General features: G+C 51.4%; 1 protein-coding gene across 1 annotated transcript; it reads right to left on the bottom strand.

Annotated features, from left to right (window-relative positions):
* Positions 1-5871: 5871 nt before the first annotated feature.
* Positions 5872-13835, bottom strand: KCNA2 (potassium voltage-gated channel subfamily A member 2). The gene has a single exon (XM_065698472.1). The coding sequence runs from the start codon at positions 13238-13240 to the stop codon at positions 11741-11743; it is 1500 nt and encodes a 499-aa protein (XP_065554544.1). The 5' UTR covers positions 13241-13835; the 3' UTR covers positions 5872-11740.
* Positions 13836-21999: the final 8164 nt, after the last annotated feature.

The following is a 21999-nucleotide window of genomic DNA, read 5'->3' as shown; positions in this document are numbered from 1 at the left end:
AGTATGGTCTAGGGTGAGGCATCCCTGCCCATGGCAGTGGGCTGGGAACGCATGAGCTTAAGGACCTTTCCAACATAACCCATCCCATGATTCTATGAATCCAGCTTATCCCCCTGCAAGGACCTCACATCCCTTCCCACCACGGGAAAGCCGCTGCTCACATAAATGTTCAAAAGGCCTAAAATACTGTGATTTTGGCATCCATTTCAGGTGGAACGGGAATGTTGGGGGGGTTGTTAGGGTGGAGAGGGGTGTTCTCCTGTCTCTGCACTGCTTTGTCAAGACCACATCCTCGGGCTTTGCAGCACAGGGAGACTTCTAGAAGCTGAGTAGTAAATAAAATGCCATTTGGGTGGCTGGGAGCTGAGCAAAGGAGGACCTTGCCCTGAAACCAGGACAACTGCAGTAAGAGCTTCTGCATGAGTCCATGGCCTGTGCTCCTCCACTGAAATCACTGCAGACGGTCGAGCCATCTGAATCTCTTCTTTCCTAAAGCACTTTAGAGCTACTAATGAAAAGCACTGGGTAAGAGCCATGTAATGTCATCATCAGAATAATAATAGTTACTATCAATGCCTGCTTCTTGCCAGCCTTATCGGATGCCACAACCTCTTCTTTGTGTGTGCCTGTCCTCATGAAATGATGCCTTGCTATGCCAAATGCTCTGCTGTGGGGTTGTTTGTTCATCCTTAAGGATGAAAAAGGGCATTACAGTAACCCAAAACCTTTAAAAACATCTGTGAGTAAAGTGCTTTGGGCTGCCTGGCTGGGAGATATTACGCAAGTGCAGAGCATTCTTCTTATTTGATGGAGGTCCTTCAGGGTTAAATTCTCCTTCTGCCTTTTAAAGAGTGGAAATAGCCAGCATGAGAATGCTCAAGAGCATGGATCAGACTGGTCTGGATGTGGAAGATGTTGCAACCATCTGGACCCCTTGTGCAGTTGCTGGAGGGAGGCCAGCAGCCAAGGGAGCCTCATCCCTCCATCCCTCGGAGGTGCCCGTCTCTCCATCGAGCCCCAGGTGACCCCAGCAGACCAGACTGCTTGGTTTTAGAGAGCTGAAGCTGGAGAAACAGCTTCCAGCCCTGCTCCTTTCTGCTGGGCCTGCCATTGGGATAAACCACGAGGTTTGGAGCAAAGTCCTTCCACCCTGCAGTGCTGGCGGGGGGCAGAGAGCAGCCACAGCAAAATGGGAAGGCAAGCGCTGTTGTCCATCTTCCCTTTCCACCTTCCTCACCTGGTTTTGGGCTCCCCAGAATCCATCTCCAAGATCTTGCCCAACATCAAGGACCTGGGACCAGCCTCTCTCACCTTCCCCTACAGCAGCTAGAGGGGTGTGATGCCTTCTCCAAATGGGACCCAGCTGCCTATAGGCATCTCCCTGGGGATGGAAGTATCTGCACCTACAATCACCTGCCCAGAGACCAGCAACACCTTTGTTTGCTCATACGCAATTCACCCACCCATTCCCCTCAGCACCCCTGGGGATCAGTGGGACCTTCACCATGGCCACATCACCTCCGAGGTCCTCTCCAGGGATGATGTGGGAGCTGAGTCGGTCCATCCAACTGATCCTTTTGTAAACCTGGACAATATGGGGTTGTATCTGCTGTTGCCTCCTTCTACAACCCAGCAATGTATTATCCCCGGAGCCAAAGCTGGTAAGCTGCGAGATAAAAATGCTATTTCTGCCCAGGATTTCTGCAGCTGCCTCTGAGCGTTTGCAGCCACTTTCTAGTTATTAAGGCTCAACTCTGAAGAACCGTGCTCCTTCGGCAGAGATTTGCCTTTAATTAGCCAAGGAGAAAAGGACACTGGAAGACAAGCCTGCGCCTAAGCGGAAAGGCTGCGCTCTCCACGCTGCGCCGTCGGCAGTTTTTGGTAGGCAGGGAGCAGGTGCCTGGCAGAACAGATTTGTTCTGCTTCCCTTGCCCGCCCCCCACCTTCATCTCTTCCTTAGGAAAGCGTGTCCTTGGGGCCTGCTCCTGCCTGGTGCCTGCGGTCCGGAGGAGGGATGGCAGGAGGGAGGTGGAGCAGGATGACCTTGGCATCTCTGTCTCCCCAAACCCCAGCGCTGCTCTTGGCAGGAGCTGATTTTGGCTGCATTAAAGCAGCAGCAAAAGCAGCTCCCCTGGTCTGCAGCAGCTCTGGGGTTTCTCTGCTGCTGCTCTAGTGCTCGATTCCCTCGGGTCCCTATGAGCGCAGCAAGCCATCCTTCAAACCGACAGCCTCCCAAAGACTCGCCTGCATCATCATAGAATCATAGAATGGTTTGGGTTGGAAAGGACCTCAAGATCATCCAGTTCCAACCCCCCTGCCATAGGCAGGGACACCTCACACTAAACCATCCCACCCAAGGCTTCGTCCAACCTGGCCTTGAACACTGCCAGGGATGGAGCACTCACAACCTCCCTGGGCAACCCATTCCAGTGCCTCAGCACCCTAACAGGAAAGAACGTCCTCCTTAGATCCAATCAAAACTAACCCTGTTCACGTTTGAACCGGCTACCCCTTGTCCTGTCACTACAGTCCCTGATGAAGAGTCCATCCCCAGCATCCCTACAGGCCCCCTTCAGGTACTGGAAGGCTGCTATCATGGAGTTCTGGCCAGGACCAATGCCCCCATCTCCTCTGCTCACCCAGGGCAGTGAGCAAGCTTTGCCCCAGTGACAGCCACAGAGAGCAGGAGGGGGCAAACCCCTTGCTGAGCCTTTGGGAAATCTCCCACACGCCTTGGATCCAGCTTCCCCCACCGTCTGTTAGGATAACTCTCACTGTGGATCTTCTGGCATATTCCCAGCACAGGATACTGTGATGTCCAAGCAGGATCTTGCCTTCCCCATCAAATCAAGGTAACATTGGAGCAAGGGGCCTAAATATTGGGGTAGCTCTAAATATTTGGGTAGAGCTGACTTTAATTCTTGGATTACACATCATTATTTCATCTGCTTCATAGATGAGGGCTTCAGCAGACTCTGTCCTGCACCTATAAAAGCATAGGTTTATGTTTCTTTAATACACCCAGACATTGTTCTCATTTGCCTAAAGCTCCCTTCTCCTGCCCCCTACACTGTGCCAGGCTGCAGAGGAGAGCACTGCTCCCAGGAACAGGTTTTTCAACACCCAGCACAAATGCAAAGGAGGGAGAAGAAGGAGTAAGGAGAAAGTGGGAAGCAGGAAGAGGGACCTGGCCTGATTTCCACCGCTGTGGGATAAATGTGCATCTCAGCAAGAGCTGTGCAAGTGCCAAACCTTTGCCTAGAGGTTACCTAAAGATAGGCTGTGGGAGCCTCACTTCACACCTACCTTGCAAGTTTCATGTGCCCAAGTGCTTGGTTAAGGCTACTCCGGATCGAGGGTGCCGCAGCAGCCATGGCTCGACTCTGTATCCGCAGAGCATCACCAGGAGAGCGGCAGCATCCCAGATGTGGGATCATTTTCCTTTCCCTGCTCTCAGCATCTCACTTAATGGCCTCGTTGGAGCTCTGGTTTGGGATGTGCTTTCAGGATCCACTTTGCCAAATGCAAGCGGGCTCGCTAACAGTCAGGAAGACTAAAAATTCCCACTCGTCCCCGGAGCACAGGCAATGGGCTGTAATGGGGTCTGAGCATCCTGAACTTTCCAGGACAATTAATAGAGGTAGTGCTTTCTTGGCACTTGCATCTCTTCCTTCCTTGATGTAAAGGAGCTGGACTTTGAGGGCTTTGAGCCCTTCAGCAGGGTGAGGAGCTTTTGCGAAGGTGTATGGCGTGGTGCTCCTCGTGACAGAGAACATCGCTGCACCTTGGAGGTCTCTTTAATTTATGAGCTCTGGAGCAAATCCATGAGGGTTTTCATGGTGTTTTGCCTGGCAGAGGCAACACTCAGCAAAGAAAGTGGAGGAAAGTAGGTCATTTAGCAGAGGCGTAACCAGCCAAGGCTGCGCTCAGCAGGGACCAGCCGCTCGCCGCAGTTGGGATCACAGGCTGGGAGCTGCCGATGGTGGGGCTGGAAGGGCTGCTCGAGCACAGGGAGGTCTGTGTTGGATGGTGTCATTCTTCCACCCCTCTCCTTGTCTCTTTGAACAGTGTAAAAGCAGAAGCAGCTCAGCTGGCAGGAGGATGCAACACCTCTGATGGCATCTCCCGCATCCTCCAAGCATGGCTGGATGGTGCAGCATGCTGATAGACTGGCAATTTAAAATCATTACTGTAGCTGCCTTGCAGTCTCCTCCTGCCAGCTCTTCAGAGAGCCTGTGCAGAGCAGACGAGTCTGCAAACTCCTTGTACCACTTTGTGTTTAGATATTTATGAGGCCACAAGCCTACAGGATACAGATAAGGGAAAGGTTTGGCATCTGCTGGAGCCGGATGGAACTTCTCCTGGGCTTGGAAATGGGGCTGAGTAACACAAAATGGCCTAGTTTGGGGATTGCTTCCACTCAGCATTATAGCAAACACAGTGACATTTCGTTAAGGATGCATTGCTCATAAACACTTACGTTACTCTTTGTGCACTCCAGTGGCTTTCTGTACTTACATGTTCAGAATCGGCTGCTCTTAAATACCTCTTCTCCTGACAACATCTATCCATGGGTTCAGCCACTTGTTTATGCACTTTTGCTGTCCCAGTATTGAGCTAAGCTTTGCAGTTTGCTAGGGCCTTTGGAAACAGCTTAGTGGGATGTATTACAGATGGGGAAACTGAGGCACTGAGTGGCAAATTACATCCCCTGGCCTTAGAAACACACCAGGGACTCCTCCATTAGCAATAGGAGGGATTTGGGGGTGATTGAGATGGAGCTTTAGCACTGCTGTGCTAACCCTTGGATTACAAGGTGGTGCCACTTCCCAGAGCCAAGCAGGACCAGCCCATGCCGTAGGAAAAGGATCTCCTGACGTTTCATTCTCCATCCCATGAGCACAGAGCTACCCCAGCAAGAAGGGAAGCACAGAGCAATGGTGTTGCCTGTGAGAGCCACCAAGGAAATAGGCAAACCCCAAAACACAAGTACCAAGTGCCCCCAACACCTTCCCTGCCGTTTGCTGCTCCAAGACACTTGTAGGAATGGTGAAGACAAAACAGCAAGAGAAAGCACTGCTGTGATTCTCCTAAAGGATGGAGCAACCAAACCATTCCTCTGCGCTTCTGAAACCATCCCAGGGAATCCTTGCCCATTCCCTGCCTCGTTTTCCATCCTCCTAGAGACATCTCTGGGACACAAGGTTTGTAACACCACAGAGGACGTGCTACTAGCACCTTCCTTGCTTGTTTGCTTCTCTCTCTTCCAAGAGGGATCACCAGCTTCAAAATAAGACCCACTGGGTACCTGCAGGTTTATCCCCCAGCACCCCACATTCCCTGTTACCTGCATGGGCATAGAATCCCAGCCTGGTTTGGGTTGAAGGGACCTTAAAGCTCCTCCAGCTCCAACCCCTGCCACAGGCAGGGACCCCTTCCACTGGAGCAGCTTGCTCCAAGCCTCTGTGTCCAACCTGGCCTTGAGCACTGCCAGGGATGGGGCAGCCACAGCTCCTCTGGCATGGTCAATATCTAAGTTGGTGGAATGGAGAATGATGGGGAACTTGGGCTTGATCCTGGCTCCAGCCTCTTCCCCTTGACCTGCATTGCTGCTGGATCCCATACACTCCATGCAGTGATTCCATCCTTGCTGATGCCCATCACCAAGACCCATCAGCTCCTAGCAGGGGGTTTTCCCTTCCAGCGTTCCCTGCAGACTGGCTGATGATGGAGCACCAACTGATTTTTCCACTCTTCAGGCTGTTTCTTTTCTGACAGAAGACGTACAGAAAAAAACCCACCCCGACTACCAAAAATCAGTCTGTTTGTCTTTCCCTTCCCACCCTGCTCCCCAGAACCGATACCCAAATCTCTCCTCAATAATATACATATTTATTTCCTCTTAATTAGTGCCAATATTTACAAAAATTGTGATACTCTGTGAAGAATAAATTATATACACTCATGAGAAACCAGACAGCAAATGCTCAGTTGGGCTATGTATGTACACAGATCTGTATACCTATATACAATGGTCAGCCTTATTGACTTGGGTGCCTCTCACCCCGTTATCCACCCGACCCCCAGACACCCCCACGCTGTCAATAAGAGCAGTAATGTCTATACACACTGTGCAATTCAGATACAGCTGGTGTCTAAAGTTTTTGTCTAGCAAACGCATGGTTAAATGACTTGAAATTCCCACAAGTCCTTCTTTAACAGTTTATAGGCCTCTCTCCATTCCTGGTCCCATTTCTCTCGTAACCATGGAAACAAAAGGTTCAGCTCCAGCATCCTTAGGATGAGTCCTTCTTGGATTTCCTCTTGCTATCGATTCACTCAAATTAGGCACCGCGTACAGGGTTGATCCAATACCCATTTTTATCCCTTGTGCTTCAGTGGATGACATTGGAGGACAAGAGTGAAGTCTCGAGCAATGAGGGAGCAAGTGCAAAAGGGTAATTTACAGTCTTAGAGGCAGCAGGAGATTGAAAATAAAAGTAAAAATCAAAGAAACAAACCCCAAAATACCAATCCCAACCTCAGGACAACCAGGCAGGGCTGGGGAGGAGATAGAATCCCCCTGAGGGTCCATGGGTATGGACCTTGTGTGGTTACATGATGTCCAGCAGCTCCTACGAGCCAAACCACCCCTCTTCTGAAATAAAAACATGGATAAGGGATTTATCTCTCAACACACTCAACTGGGCTGGGGGATATTGTCCCCGGGTAAAAAACAGTGCTGTGCTCTCAGGGATGATTTACAGCGCTGGAGGACGGTTCCTCTCCCCCGTGATGGGATGCAGCAGGGTCAGAGCACCCGTTTCAGAGAAGAGGGCATGAAATTTGAGCAGCCAAATGCAGTAACCTCATGGCGAGACCAAGGCTGGAGAGCGTGCTTTGTCCAGGGGCAGAACAGTGGCTGATGCATGGGGATGACCATTGTTCCCACTCAGGGCCCCTGGCAGGGGACAGCAGCTGGTCCCCAGTCAAAGGGACCAAGGGATGAGCTCAATGTGAAGGAGGTCAAATGCTGCCAGGGGTGCAGGGACGGAGCCATAGCCTTATTTTGGGTGCAAAACGAAATAATTCGGGTCTGACTTCTTCTTTCCTCAGCCCTCAGCTGCTTTCACCCTAGCAGCATGCTGATCAGCTCCCACTGACTGAAGAAACCCCAGGGACACCCCCATGGATGCAAATCTTGAAATAAACCCACTCCAGCTTCAAAACAGGGAGTTGCCACCACCCTGGGTCCAAAAGCCAGCAGGGTTCAAGGGACTTAAAATACAAACACTACAGAAATAAACCCTGAAAACCCAGAGCAGCGCAGCGCTTGAATTCAGCTAAATCCCATCAGCTTCTGCCTGGCTTTCCCTGCACATCACAGAAACAGTCGTGACAGGCCCAAGCTGGGGATTCGGGATCGAGAGCAGAGATGCTGCAGAGCTGCTGGTCTGCAGAGGGATGCACGGAGCCGATGCCACCAGTTCTCAGGATGCTCCACTTCCGAGGCCAGATCCAGATCTGCTTTGCTTGGGCCCATCCCTATGTGTATTGCCAGCTCTGGTAAAGACTTTGGTAGCAATTTCAAGGGCTGACCCAGCAATTATCTGATAACAAAGCAAGGCCCTTCCTGAAATACCTCCTCCTCCTCTCTCCTTTGCTCTCCTTCTGTGTATTTATGCACAAATATGCCCATATTTATACACCCACGTGCTACACTCTCATAACAACAATCTAGAGATCCTTTGCTTCCTATAGCTCAGTGTTCAGATCTGCAGGACTTTGACCCAGAACACCACTGCAGAGATTAGGTTTCCAGATAAAACACATTGGCTTATATCGACAATTTTTTCCCTAATCAGTTGGTGGGTGCCCAGCTGGTAGATGAGCCTCAGCCCATTGCCATTAGCAGAGATTTGGGACATATTAAAGGACTGATGGGTTGCTTGCAGGCTTGGGCACGTGCTTGGGTGTTAGAAGACAACCTGCACTATAATCACCATTTTCCATCTCTCCAAAACTATGCCACGAAGGATAAAGCTAAAATACAGAGTCTTCTCCTCTGGGTGCCAAGCCAGGAGCACCTCCACAGACCAGAGGGATTCTCTCCTCCATCTCACCCCTGGAGAGAGGCAAATATCTCCATGGGAGGAGGAAAGGAACCAGACACCTACGTTAAGTGGCCTGATGCAATCTAACACAGATGGTGGGACCCTCGCCTTCCCCAGTCCTTAATTTAGCATCCTCAGGCTGAGCTGCTCTGCAGCACATTTTTGCACCCTTTCAGAGTCAAGGGGAGTTTTGGATGCTCAGCATCTCTGCAGAAACAGGCCCAGAATCTCCCAAACCAAATTCCTCAAGAAAAAATAAATAAAAGAGAAAAAGAAAACCCACAGTCTCCTGAAAAACTGGTTCAAGATCACATCAGTGAGTCAGAAGCAAAGCTAGAAATAGCACTAGAGCTCCGACCTGCAGGCACAAATCCCATTAAAAGCTATAGGGAAACCATTTGTCTGTGCAGGGGAGAGACTGGACCCTTCTTCTTCGTGCAGTCTCATGGATTGCCTCCAGCCACAGTCTCCACGGACCTTTCTTGCCCCAAACCAAACATCGGAGCACTTGTCCGGGTGTTTTCCTGTTTTCCCAAGGACAGACCAGCAATGTTCTCCCACCAGGGCTCATTTTCCCCCGGAACATCTGCCTGGGCCTATGCAAGAGGTGCAGGATCCATCCTAAGGAAGGGACTGGCCATGCTCCTGTTCCAGGAGGAGTATGGCTTCTCGCTCTTTGGGCCCGTTCATCCCTGCAATGCGGCTCTGGGGATTCCCAAAGCAGCCAGGACCTCCCAGCTTGGTGAGTGGGTTTGATGTGCCCCATCCTGCTCACACACCCACTTTCCTTCCTGCCCAGCCTGGGAAAGCCCATATGGACACCATACCCAAACCAACACCTCCTCAAAACCCCATCATCTTCCTCCTTACTGAACCACAACAGCTCCCCCCAAATCACCCAAAGCCTAAGGCATTAAACAACCAGTGCAAAGTCCCATTGAGTGTCAGCAGCTTCCCCAAAACCCTGCAGCACCCAGCCCTTGGCCTTGGTGCTTTCCCACACCCCAGGGATGGGATCACCCAGTGCTAAGAGCACCCAAGCGTGGGAAGGCAGGATCCTGGTGCATCAGGCAGCTTCCCTGTGCAAAATCATATCCCTGCGGTCCCACCATGAGCTGAATCAATGGAGGCTGGCCAGCTGCCCTGGGAATTGTGCCTGAGGCAGCGACTCCTGCCAGCCCCATCCCATTTGACCAGCTTCAGAAGCAAAGATTTATTGCTTTCGGTTGCATTGCTTCTTTCTGTGTTTTAAGGTGTTAACAGGCTTCAGGGACTCCCATTTCAGAGGTGCAGCAGTGAAGAGGGAGGAGAGGGCTCCTAATGTAACAAGATGTAATTAAAGACAGGCTGAGGGTGCCATGCTGCGTGGTGCTGAGCACCTTTGAGACCCAACACACTGATGCTGCTGGTTCTCTGCACCAAGCAGAAGCCAGGACTCTCATGCACTAAGTGGACACTTGGTATTAATTATAGCTTGGTGTGAATCAATCGATCAATCAAATAAAAATGAGGAGTGATTCCACCTGCCCAAGCGGAGCTACATCAGCACAAGGGATGGATCCAGCCCCAGAGCAGCATTTGGAACCATTGCTGTAGAATACGCTAGCACCGTTTGGTTTATTGTTATTAGTATGGGTTTCCTCTCTGAGCTCAGGATGGGGCTGATTGATCTCCCTCTGCACACTTTCCCTGTGCCCATACTTCACAGCAGTACAGCACTGACCATGCCCCAAATTCACCCCAACTCAACAGGCTGCTAAACCCCATCCCATGCCCCTCGGGGGAGGCTTTGCTTGACCATGACCTTGGATGTGGTTTGCATCCCTCTCTCCTGACCTGGCAGAAGAGCAGGGCACACATCCCTGGGGATTGTCAGCAGTGGGGGGAAAAACAAGGGAGGGCAGAGAGTGATGGGGAAAGCAGATGAGATCTTCCTGTACTGACAGCTTCCACCTATCCCCAAGGAACACCAGGATGAAGAAGAAGCAGAGACAACCTCAGGGTCTCTGCACCTTGACTCACCCCTTCTAAAAACCCTGGAAGAAGGCAAAGCAGAGGCTCAGAGGTACCAGCCCACCCTTAGCACGTGCCCTCTCCGCCATAAAGGAATAAAACACCAGCCCTGAGGTTCTACATGATTGCAAAGGAATTTTCCAGACCAAAACACACCCTGCCCGATGGGTGCCATGGGGCAGGTCATCCTGCTCCCAGCCCATGTCCCACCATCCCAGCATTCCTGAACTGGGAAGGTCCCAATGCTCCAAGCAGTCACATTTTGCTGAGGATTTGGCCCTATAATCACTCTCTAAATATCTATACACACACACACACACGAATTATGTGGGGAAAGGCTGAAAACTGCTGACCAAACAAGTCAGGAAAGCCAGTACCTGCTTTTCCACCTGCTCCTCGTGCCCTCTCCAATCCACTGTGGGTTTCTGCTCATGACACCAAGATTAATGCCTAATTACGTGCCCTATAATGAGTGCAGGTGTTTAACTTTCAGCTCACCTTCCCTCTCTTGCATTAGTTGGCTCTTGTGTCTGGCTGCTCAGACACTCAGGCTTTGCCTTGTTATCTATCAAGCTGTTGTCAGCACATGCCTTCCCCATCCAGGTTTTAAATCTAATGGAGAGTTTTTAACTCCCATGAATCTCCTTCGAGCCACCGGAGAATCTATAAACACTATAAACATGAATACTGTATAGTCTACTAAGAAAATAGATATTTGTGTGTGTATTAAATATTCAGATTCATGCAACGAATATCCATGCAGCTGTACTGTATTACTGGTTAGATTTCACTGCAGTATAAATATGTTATAGGCCACAGCATAGTTGCTCCTGTTTTTATATATATAAATATCAAAAAAAAAGATGCTTTTTCCAACTCATTTTCAATGTGTCAGTGGAGGTGTCTTTGGTGATCCTGGAAATATTGGTGATGGAAGTGGCATCTAAAGAGATTTATTCAATACAAGCGCTTGATTTATTTACTCGTCCCTCCCGATGCCTGGCATAAAAAATGTAAGACTTAATAAATAATGTGCCTTCATACTAATTATCCCTCCCCTGGGCCTCACACTGGCATACTGCAGTGGCTCCAACTATTGCAGCATGCAGCATTTTCAGTTATGAAACACGAGCCTGGGTGATGAGTTCGCACTTGGCATTCCCAGGGCGGAAACCTGAGCCTTCCAGCAATTCGGACACACGACTGCATCTTCTCTTCATTAAGCTCTGCCTGACCTTTCACAGCCGTTCCCCATGCCTGGAAGCTGGCTCTTACCCAGCTGCATGGGACAGGGAGCGGCGTTCATGGTACCCCGGGATGGTCTGGAGTTTTCCCCCGCATGCCCATCCCATTGCTCAACCACTCCATATCTTTGGAAACCCACCTGGGATGGGAGAAGGGAAACAAAATGGTTTGTTGTTGGGGTTGTTTTTCTGCACGAATGCTTATTGGGTGTGGAAATCAAAGGTTAAAAGTCACTTACACAGCTATTGCTTCCCATGCAGAACCAAATATACACCGTAGAAAATACTGTAGTAACTACAATGCAGAGCAGCACTCAATATCTGCAATTGTTCCACTTCAGCTTTAAATAGGTTACTAGATTTTAGCCACTAGACATCGGTTAGCATTTTGGTGATATTCACATAGTTTGTGTTAGCTAGGGTGCAATTGGCTGTCTTCAAGTTCTCCTCCCTAAAATCCTCATTGCTATTATTTACGCCTTCCTGAATCTCCATATAATCAGACTTACTAATAGTAGAGGCACTTCTGCTTTTCTTTAGGTCAGGGGAAGAGGGGATCTTTGGGCAGCTGGTTACTTGCAAATATTGAGCCTGCTCCTCTCCCTCCGTCTCCCGGTGGTAGAAGTAATTGAAGTTAGACACTATGACGGGCACTGGTAAGGCAATCGTTAATACGCCAGCAATGGCACACAAGGAACCCACTATTTTCCCCCCGATGGTCGTGGGGACCATGTCTCCGTAGCCAACAGTCGTCATGGAAACCACAGCCCACCAGAAGGCATCGGGGATGCTCGGGAACTGGGACTCGCTCTCGTCGGCCTCGGCAAAGTAGACAGCGCTGGAGAAGAGGATGACGCCGATGAAGAGGAAAAATATCAAGAGGCCCAGCTCCCGCATGCTGGCCTTGAGAGTCTGCCCCAGGATCTGCAGCCCCTTGGAGTGCCGGGAGAGTTTGAAGATCCTGAAGACCCGCACCAAGCGGATGACTCGAAGGATGGCCAAGGACATGGCCTGCTGGCCTTGCTGACCATCCTCCGGCTTCTCGGCCATCTCTGTCCCTAAGGTGATGAAGTAGGGAATGATGGCTACGATGTCTATAATGTTCATGATGTTGGTAAAAAACCCAGCCTTGCTGGGGCAGGCAAAAAACCTCACCAAGAACTCAAAGGAGAACCAGATGATGCAAAGTGTCTCCACGATGAAGAAGGGATCTGTGAAAGAGGTGGACTGCTGGTACCCCATGCTGCTGTTGGAGTAGGTGGGATGGCTCAGCCCGCTGCCGTGCATGTCTTCGTTCTCATCCCGAAAAATGGGCAAGGTTTCCAGGCAAAAGCTGACAATGGAAATTAAAATCACCATGACAGAGACAATAGCTATAATCCTGGCAGGGCCTGAGCTCTCGGGGTACTCAAAGAGCAACCACACTTGTCTCTGAAACTCATTCTCAGGCAACGGCCTTTCCTCTTCTTTGATGTAACCTTCATCCTCCCGAAACATCTCCATTGCTTCTTCCCCCAGTTCATAGAAACGAATCTCTTCTGAGAAGATATCTAAGGGCACGTTAACTGGCCTCCGCAACCTCCCACCAGACTGGTAATAGTACAAGATGGCATCGAAGCTGGGTCTGTTCCGGTCAAAGAAATACTCATTCCGGAGTGGGTCGAAATATCTCATTCTCTTTTTAGGATCCCCTAGTAAGGTCTCTGGAAACTGGGCTAATGTCTTGAGCTGTGTCTCAAAGCGCAGCCCTGAGATATTAATGACCACCCTCTCGCAGCATTCATGGTCGGTCTCAGGGTTATACGTGTCCTGCGGGTGACCGGGAAGAGCTGCAGCTTCATCTGCAGGATCTCCAGTAGCAACTGTCATATTGGGGTTTAAAGGAAATCCTTATGCTAAACACTTCCCAGTGCCCGGTGGTGGGATCGGGTTCAGGGCAGGGTTACTATCCTGCGGAAGGACAGGTACGTAGGTTTGGAAGTGTCTCATGAAAAAGCGAAGGGATGAGAGAACGAAACAAGAGAGAAAATAAAAAAGGAAAGAAAATTGCCCCTGCTGAGAAAGAGAGAGATGAGATAAAGTTGGGGGGAGGACAGCAGCTCTCTTCACTAGCACGTCTACGCCCTCCCTTGCAGGGGGTGCAATTTGCTTTCTTTGGGACAGAGTTCAAAAACTCCCATCTCAACCCATTAGGTGGAAGAGAGGAAACACCTGAGGAACTGTCACCTATTCAAACCCAGTGTGGAAAACCTGGCACGGGCAAACCAGGACTAAAAATAAAAATTCCAATTAAAAAACAAAGCAAAGAGGGGGAAGGGAAGAGCAAAGAAGGAAGAAAAATAACCCCATCCAGCCCCAAAGTGGTGAGGGGACCCCGCGGGGTGCTGGGTAGAGGCAAACCAGGCTCAGCTCATTGCTCATTCCCAAGCATGCAGCTAAGGGTTAACATTTAACCGTGCAATCTCAGGCAATCTGCCCCTCTAGGAAACCTCTAGCTCCGGGTTTAAGTTCGACACCTTCCCAATCCTCTTGCCATAAATCGAGGCGACATGCTGCCCTCCCTGCCTGCAGCCAACCGGGCAAGCTCCGCGGCTGCCCCGCGGACCACTGCAGGCCCCCTCCTCAACCGCTGGTGTCCCGGCTCCTGTCATCCTCTGCAAACCGCCATGGCACACAGAAAACAAATCACATTACCTGGAGAAGCCAAATCTTAGTGTCTCTTTAGTAACACCGATTATCTGACCCTGGGGAAATCCTAGAGAGAAATACAGGCTTCCAAGATCCCCATAATTTCCTCTCTCTTCAAAGTTAAAAATAATGGTGAGTCATCGTAGAAAAAGGAGAAGGGACATAAAAGGGGTTAGATTCCCAGATGGTGGAAGTCAGGTCTTGTAATGGTTTGGACTGGAGAGGGAGAGAAAAGAGAGACAGAGAGACAGAGTCTTCTCGGTAGCTGTTGCAGATCTGCACTTCAGGGCAGATGAGCGTCTGTCTGATGCCTCCGGTACGACGGTGAGAAGATGCTAAGCTCAGCAAACCCCGATGTCCCCAGTGTCCTCGGGAGGTGTGGCATCGCCTGGAAAAAACACCGAGAAGGTAACGAGCTGCTGGGGGCTTGAAAGGAGCATCTGCAAAGCCCTGGCTCCTCCAGGCATCCCGCTGCCTGGCCAACCCGCACTGCAACACGAGAGGAGGGCGAGAGCGCGCTAGCGGCAAGGCGGAAAAAACCAAAGCCCTGTCTCCCTGCGCTCGCCCTCAGCGCCGCGGCGTGCGGCGGGGCCGGGCTGCCCCTGGAAACCGGTGCCAGGCAGAAGGGGGGGGGGGGGGGGGGTACGACGCAGCCCCCAACCCTGCAAAGCCCCGGTGGGCTCCCACCATCACCAAGCACCCAGGAGTCGGTGGTACCCACCGGGCGCAGCTCCCACGCCATTGCGTCGCGTTCCTGGGTGATTCAGGAGGCTCCGGCTTCATCCGCAGCACTGAACCCTCCACCTATCCCTGTGTGTCCCCACCAAAGCCACCTGCCCCCCCCCCCCCCCCAGATGCCTCCAATGAACCCCCAGCATCGTGGGCCTGACCGTGGTACCCACACAACCTGCATCCCCAACCTCCCCAAAGCCAAACCCCCGACTGACCCACCCCGTGGGAATTCGACTCCAAGAATTTCTCATGGGGATGTTGGGGCTCCGGTCGCCGGTGGGTGCCGGGTCATCTCCATCCCTGCTCCTAAGAAGCACCCACTCCCACAGCCCTGCGTTGCCTTACACCGTGGGGATGCTCAACCCAGGGAGGTCCAATCAATCTCTCGTTTTTCTCCTTGATTCTTTTTTTTCCCTCCCAAAATAAAAATAAACCAAAAAATCCTCTAACCTCCCTTCTTCAGCTCCAACTCGACTTGTCTACTTTGAGCCAGGATTACAGAACCGGGTAGGGGAGGCAGGTGGAAAATAACCCCGTGGTCCCAACCTCCTCGGCAAAGATTTCAGCCGTCTCCAGGCCATTTATGCCTGTTGGTTCCTCTCTTCATCACCCGAGGTGCAGATATTGTCGCAGATCCCTCTTTTCTTGGATATTTCCCTTTTCCGTGCAACCCTCCTCTCCCTTCTCCTTATGCACTAGAAAAAATAGTACAACCCTGACAAGGCTTGCAGCATCCAACCGCTTCGCTTAACCCTTTTCTGCCAGGTCCACAGCACAGGAAGCTGCATTTGTCCCAGTTTTTCTCCTTTTCCTGCATTTTCTCCCCATCACTTGCTCCCCAGCCACTTGCTCAGGAGTTCGGCTGGATTTGACCTTCCCTGGCTCCTCTGAGCATCACACTAAAGCACCACAAACCCCATCTTTCTGCTGCTGCATCTCTGGCAGCCACAAACCCCCATTTCACCCCAAATCAACCCACCTTCAATTATTTTTTTGCTCAAAGCAGTTTTTCCTCCTTCCCATACATTCTCTTCTCCCCTTTCCGCCTTCCCAAAACACCACAGCTTTGTTTAACAGCACAGAGATTTACTTTTCATTTTAACATGTTGAGTTTTATTTGCCATGAGGTCCAGGCTCCTTCCTTCCCAGTCCAAATCCAAGCGGGGATGCTCGGTGCTTATCAGAGACAGTTATGGCATCATCTGAGTTGACATCACACATCCCAGCACTCAGTTTCCCCTACTTTCTCCCCATTACATGCTTTCTGGCAAACACACCCCCCTCTCCCGCAAGCAACTTTGGGGTTAATTCATGCAAATTTGGGATTTGGGAGGGGAGGGCATGGAGGAGGTGAAGATTTGCCCTAAGACCCTCGGTTTCCCCCCTGCCTGCACAGAGCACTGCAGGCAGGAGCCGTGCCTGTGATTAAGGGGGGGTGAGATTTCGGGTGGCACCCCGAGGACAAGGTCATGTTTGTGACTCAGCCACGACCCCCTCCATTTGCACAGTTTATGGCCGGGCTGTATTAAAGCAGGGCAGGAAGGGGAAAGGGTGGAAGGAGAAGGGGGAGAAGAGAGAAAGGCACCAACTTACAATTGGCTCTGCAGTCAGGCATGCGGCGAATGCACAAGCAGCCGCTCTGCTCTGCGCCGCTGCTGGCACCTCTCACCTACGGCCCCCAGACTCCAGGAGTCAACCCCCAAAGGCAGCAGAGCTTCTCCATGAATATTCATAAGATTAATATGAGCGTCTTCCCCCCCCTCCTCCCCTCACCTCCCTCCTTCCAAGCAAGAGACCTAGATTTCAACCACTGGGAAATAATCATATCCCTGGATACGTGATGCTGCTTTACTGATCCATACCATATTCTTGGTAATAGCCTGGATCTGATCAGGGAGATCTGGGGGATGGCGACCCACCAGCTCCCTGCAGCTTTGGGGAAGGAGATGGGGCAGGTTTGGACTCACAGGGACCACACTGCTCTGCTCTTGGCTGGGGTGCAGATGTAGAAAGCAATATTTTTCTATCATTTTGCATTTACCAACCTCCGTAAGGAGGAATCTCCCTTCCCCAAGGAAGAAGATGGCCAAGCTGCTACAGACTTAGCATATCCAATCTATGGATCAAACCCTGTTAGGGCACAAGGGAGACACATCTGCTTGGATCCCTCTGCCATTTCCCCATGGCCCTAGGAAGAGCATCAGGGCAGCAACAAGTCCTGCAAGGTGCCTGGCACCCAGCGAACATGATGGGTGTTCCAATGATTGCCTCCATTCCAGGGTAATGGAAAATAGTTCTATTCCCATACGCAGTGGTCGAGGAGCTGCTGGTGCCAATGGCAATTGCCCCAGGGACAACAACCCAAGATGAGATAGGAGGGCAGGGACCACCCTGAATACCCAAGAAAATCAGTTCTAAGTGTAACTCCCAGCCATCCAGGGGGATGTGGGGACCTGGCAGGGCTAAACCATGTTATATTAGCTTCCCAAGGCGCCAGGAACAGAGGGTGGCACAGAAACAGAGGGGGTGCAGCCCTGGGGTTGAAGGGGATGCTCCTCCCAGCACCCCTCTTCATCCTGAAACGAAATCTATTTCCCCAGCCACATCCCGACATTGAACATGAATTTCTATCCCTATGGCAAAATCAGGAGCCCTGCCCTCCCTGCTGCAAAGAGCCCTTGCACACATGGATTTCCTGTGCGCAGCCAGCGGGACAGGAGGCTCCGGATGAGGGTGTTTAATGTCATCTGCAGGGTTTTAGCCTTTCCTAAGGGCAGATCTGCCACAGAAGGGGAGGTTGAATCCAGAAAATGATTTGCCCTGTGCTGATCCTTATTCATTGTGCAGAAACTGAGGCTGGGCAGAGAACAACTCAAGTGCAACTGGGTTTTTCAGTTGTTATTCCTGCTGCCGCCTTGGGAAGGTTCTGCAAAACCAGGGATTCTTTTACATCCAGACAGCAGCAGCTCCTCACAAAGAGCCCGAATCCCGTCTCCGGCAAATCAGGGGAATTTCCCTGAATTGAGTGACGTTCCCCTGATTTACTATCCTAATTGTGGAGCTATTCATACAGTCTGTGTGTCTGCACTCGCCTCCCTCAGCCACGCTGACAACTCCAGACGTAACCCAGGCTTTCAGAGATCTAGACAAGCTGATGCACTGCACCCACTTGCCTGTTTTATATGGATTTAACCAGCCAACGTCTCTGCATCAGTATTATAAGTAAAAAGAAAGTCTCTTCTGTATTATTTCTCTTATCTAAATGGACTTTATAGTCACCCAAACTGGAAGCCTTACCCCATTTGTGTGTGTGGCCTTGAGCAAGTCACTCAGAACAAGGATGTGGGGTAGGGGAACCTCAACCCATCCCACTCCTGCCAATTTCATGCCAGAGAGGGACCTCAGACAAGGGCCTGCAGGGACAGGCCAAGGGGAATGGCTTGAACCTGCCCGAGGGGAGACTGAGATGAGCTCTTAGGCAGAAGCTGTTCCCTGTGAGGGTGCTGAGGCGCTGGCACAGGGTGCCCAGAGAAGCTGTGGCTGCCCCATCCCTGGCAGTGCTCAAGGCCAGGTTGGACACAGGGGCTTGGAGCAAGCTGCTCCAGTGGAAGGGGGCCCTGCCCGTGGCAGGGGTTGGAACTGGAGGAGCTTTGAGGTCCCTTCCAACACAAACCAGGCTGGGGTTCTGTGTTTAAATTGTGCTCCTGTGGGCTGTGATGGTGGGCTGTGAGGAGCTGGGAGGGCTCCTGATCCCTCACAAGGAACATCACAGCCAAAGGGAAAACAGCAACTATCCCTGTGTGCAAAGTTAACATGAAGTTCTCCCTTTGCATTTCTCCAAGTTGTTTTTCGTAATAAAAGATGTGACTGTTTTAAAAATACCCCCTTTGGGGACCAGTCTGAATTCTCATTCGATTCACACCACTGCGTTTCAGCACCTTTGCCTCCAAAAATGCTCCACCAGCCTGGACAGCCCATCTGGAGAGGAGCTGGGCACTCTCCATTGAAAACAGAAGCCATTTAGCTCAGAACACAGTAAAAAACTTCAGTTCCTGAGCGCTCAGTGAGGTGACTGTGAATATTTCATGCCAGGCTGCTGCTCGCTCCAGGGTTGCTAATGGACCTGCTGACGTGCTGGCACGGGGCGAGCACCGGTCCTAGGGGGCTGCTTCCATTTGGGCTGCTCCAGTTAAGAGGCTCTCAAAGCTGCTTTGTTTCACTTGCACAAACCAAAAGGACAGGACAAGCCAAATTAAGAAACAGATAAATCAATAGCCTCCTGCCAGCCAGGCACGGGTGCTTTCAGCTCTAGAAGGAAGCCCACCAGCACCCCAGCCTGCACACCACCCATGGATGAAGTCCCACCATCCTTTACAAGGGCTGGGCTTTATTTAAGGTGTCATCAGAGCTTCTGTGTCCCCACAGACTCACTGCAGATCATCGCCTCTTCAGCGAGGGGACCCAACCGTGTCCCTGTGTCCTTCCAGTCCTGCTCCAAAAGGACCAGGAAAGTGGAGTTACTTCAGGGCTCCAAAAGTGCCTTGATCCAAGATGCCACCCAAATGACTTCTTTGCTGAGTAGGGTCTGCTTGTGTGATCCCCAGAGAAAGGAGAATCAATGAACATCTTGCTGATGACCTCTCTCAGGTCTGAACCAGCCCATGCCAGATGGAGCATCGCTCCTCCTCCAGCTTCAGGGTGTGATGCCCACCAAAAGGCAGGGAAATGGGGAAGAAGTTGAAACCTTCCATTGTTGATCTTTAGGGAAGAGAAAATTAAAGAGAGATGGAAGAAACATCCAGATGTGGCCATCTGTAAGCGGATTGCCTTTGCCCTGGGGGAGCAGTTGAGAGCTCCTCAGGGTCCCCTCTACTCTGATACAACCCCTTTTAGCCATCAGTCTTGGAAGTGGCTCCCCATGCAGGTGATGACCAGGGTGATACCATCACCCATCACAGCACAAATGCCACGAGCAGCCCCAGAGAGGTTAATTTTAGACCCTGTTGGTCTCAGCCCCTTTGTCTGCTGGTGCTGGATGGGGACCCAGAGCTGTTGAAGGTCAGATCTGAGCCATGGAGAGAATTTCCCATCAGCCCAGACCTTGATCCCTCCCCAGGGCTCGGAAGGACTGCAAATAAGCCAGGGGGAGAAGTCGTTTGAGGATGAGTTGCTTCTTCTCTTTCTCCCACATGGAGATGCTGCAAGTAGGAGATGCAGCTGGTGGGGATGCTCCAGCTGTGGAAGCGCCATCGCTATGGGCACGATGGCACCATGGGCACTGTGGCAGCTTCAGCCACGAGATCGCACTGCATGGCACGGCACAGAGTGCCACTAAGCCCTGGGCTGGGCCAAGTTATGGGGCATGCCAGCCCCATGGCCGTGCTAGATTGTGAGCCAGGCCAAGCCATGGGTCTTGCCAAATCATGACCTGTGCCAAATTGTGAACTGGGCCAAACCATGAGCTGGGCCAAACTATGAGTTGTGCCAGATTGTGAGCCAGGCCAAATCATCAGCTGTGCCAAAATGGGCCAAACCAGGTCATGAGCTGTGCCAAATCATGGCTCATGCCAGATTCAAACCATGCCAAACTCTGTGCTGTGCCAGCCTGCTCTGACTTGGTCCCCAGCCTTGCCATAAGCCTCCAGCTGCCCTCACCCTCATGTCCCTGCTGCCCATTCCCTGCAGGGTCTGGTGGAAGATTCCTTGAAGAAAACCCCAAGGTTCTGTTCACTTTCCCAAAGGGTTTGGAGGAAATTCGTCACTTTATGGCCACTCTCCAGCTGTGGGATTGGCTGGAGATGCCCCATTGTGGTGCCACTGACCCAGCCGAACAAGCGTGTCCCAGCAGTTCTGGCCTCACTGTTCTTACTGATGGGGTGAGCAGGTGACAGGCACAGGGCTGCAGGTGACACAGAGAAACACAAGGTGACATGCCCAAGGCTATGCGGGCAGGAGGTGTCAGAGCTCCATCCACTCCCCCGGGGCCAAGGTGTGCTCAGACCACACAGCCGCCTCCCCTCGATCCACGGGGAATGCCACCGGCTCGCAGCATCCTCTTCCCATCATTTCTCTGCCGTATTTACTATTTCTTCATCTCCCACCCCCTCTTTTTGGGAAGAGACAGACTTCCCCGTTTCCATGGAAACCCTCCCCCTCTCCCCTCACTTCTTCAAAGAGGTTTTCATCCTTTTCTTTCAAAAATAGCTATTTTTAGCCGTGGCTTCCCCTTCTCCCCCTCCCCACCCTCCGCTCCCAGCTCACGCTTTCCCAGACAAGCAGCACCCACTGGGGCTATTGCCACTGCTGAGCACCCATGGGAGACACAGCAACACCCCTGTGCCTTGTGACTTGGTCAGGGCAAGAGCAGCTTCAGTCCTTGCTCAGGTCCGTGGTCCAGATCCTGCTGGTTCCCTTAACTTCATAGAACTGGGTTGGAAGGGACCTTAAAGCTCAGCCAGTTCCAATCCCCTGCCACAGGCAGGGACACCTTCCACTAGAGCAGCTTGCTCCAAGCCCTGGGGTTGTGGAAACGTTCCTGTGTAAAGGAAATGCTTCTGCTCTGCAGGAAGGTCCTGAGAGCATCTGAAGTCCCCACCATTCTGTGGGCTGGGTCCTTGGGAACAACTGTCCTTGCAGCATCCTCTCTGATTCCACAACCCCATGAAGCCAAGGGAATATCTCCCTCCCTGCAATCACAAAGGGGACAGAGCCCCAAGTAGCCTTGACCTGAAGCTCAGGAGATCTGAGCACGCTGGCTCCTGTTTGGCCCCATATGGGACAAACAGAGGTTGCCCAAATGCAGCCAAGAAAGGCACAAACAGTGGTGGCCATCATCTGGGACAGGCAAGGACACAAGGTCCCCCCTTTGCAAAGCTGAGCATCTGCCACCCGCATTATGGTGTTTATTGGTCGGTGTCTTCATCCCATCTCATTGCACTTTGACAATCAAGAGGCAGCTCAGATGCTAACTCCTGAAAGGAGATGAATCTGCTTCCACCCTTCACAAACACAGGCAGGGCAAAACCCCTGCCTAAATCCTTAGTGTCAATGTGGGGAGATATTGAAACTGAAGCAATCGTAGAAGCAATTCAAGAGTACATCAATAAATTCAACACTAACAAATGGGCAGAACCAGGTGGTGATAAGTAAAGGAGATTTCCAGGGGGAATAATAACATCAGCAGTCCCATGGTTACATACGACAGCAGA

This window comes from Lathamus discolor, chromosome 19 (genome assembly GCF_037157495.1).
Source record: "Lathamus discolor isolate bLatDis1 chromosome 19, bLatDis1.hap1, whole genome shotgun sequence".
NCBI lineage: Eukaryota > Metazoa > Chordata > Aves > Psittaciformes > Psittacidae > Lathamus > Lathamus discolor.
Note: the sequence above shows the minus strand (reverse complement) of the source record. Positions and strands in the feature narration are given on the sequence as shown.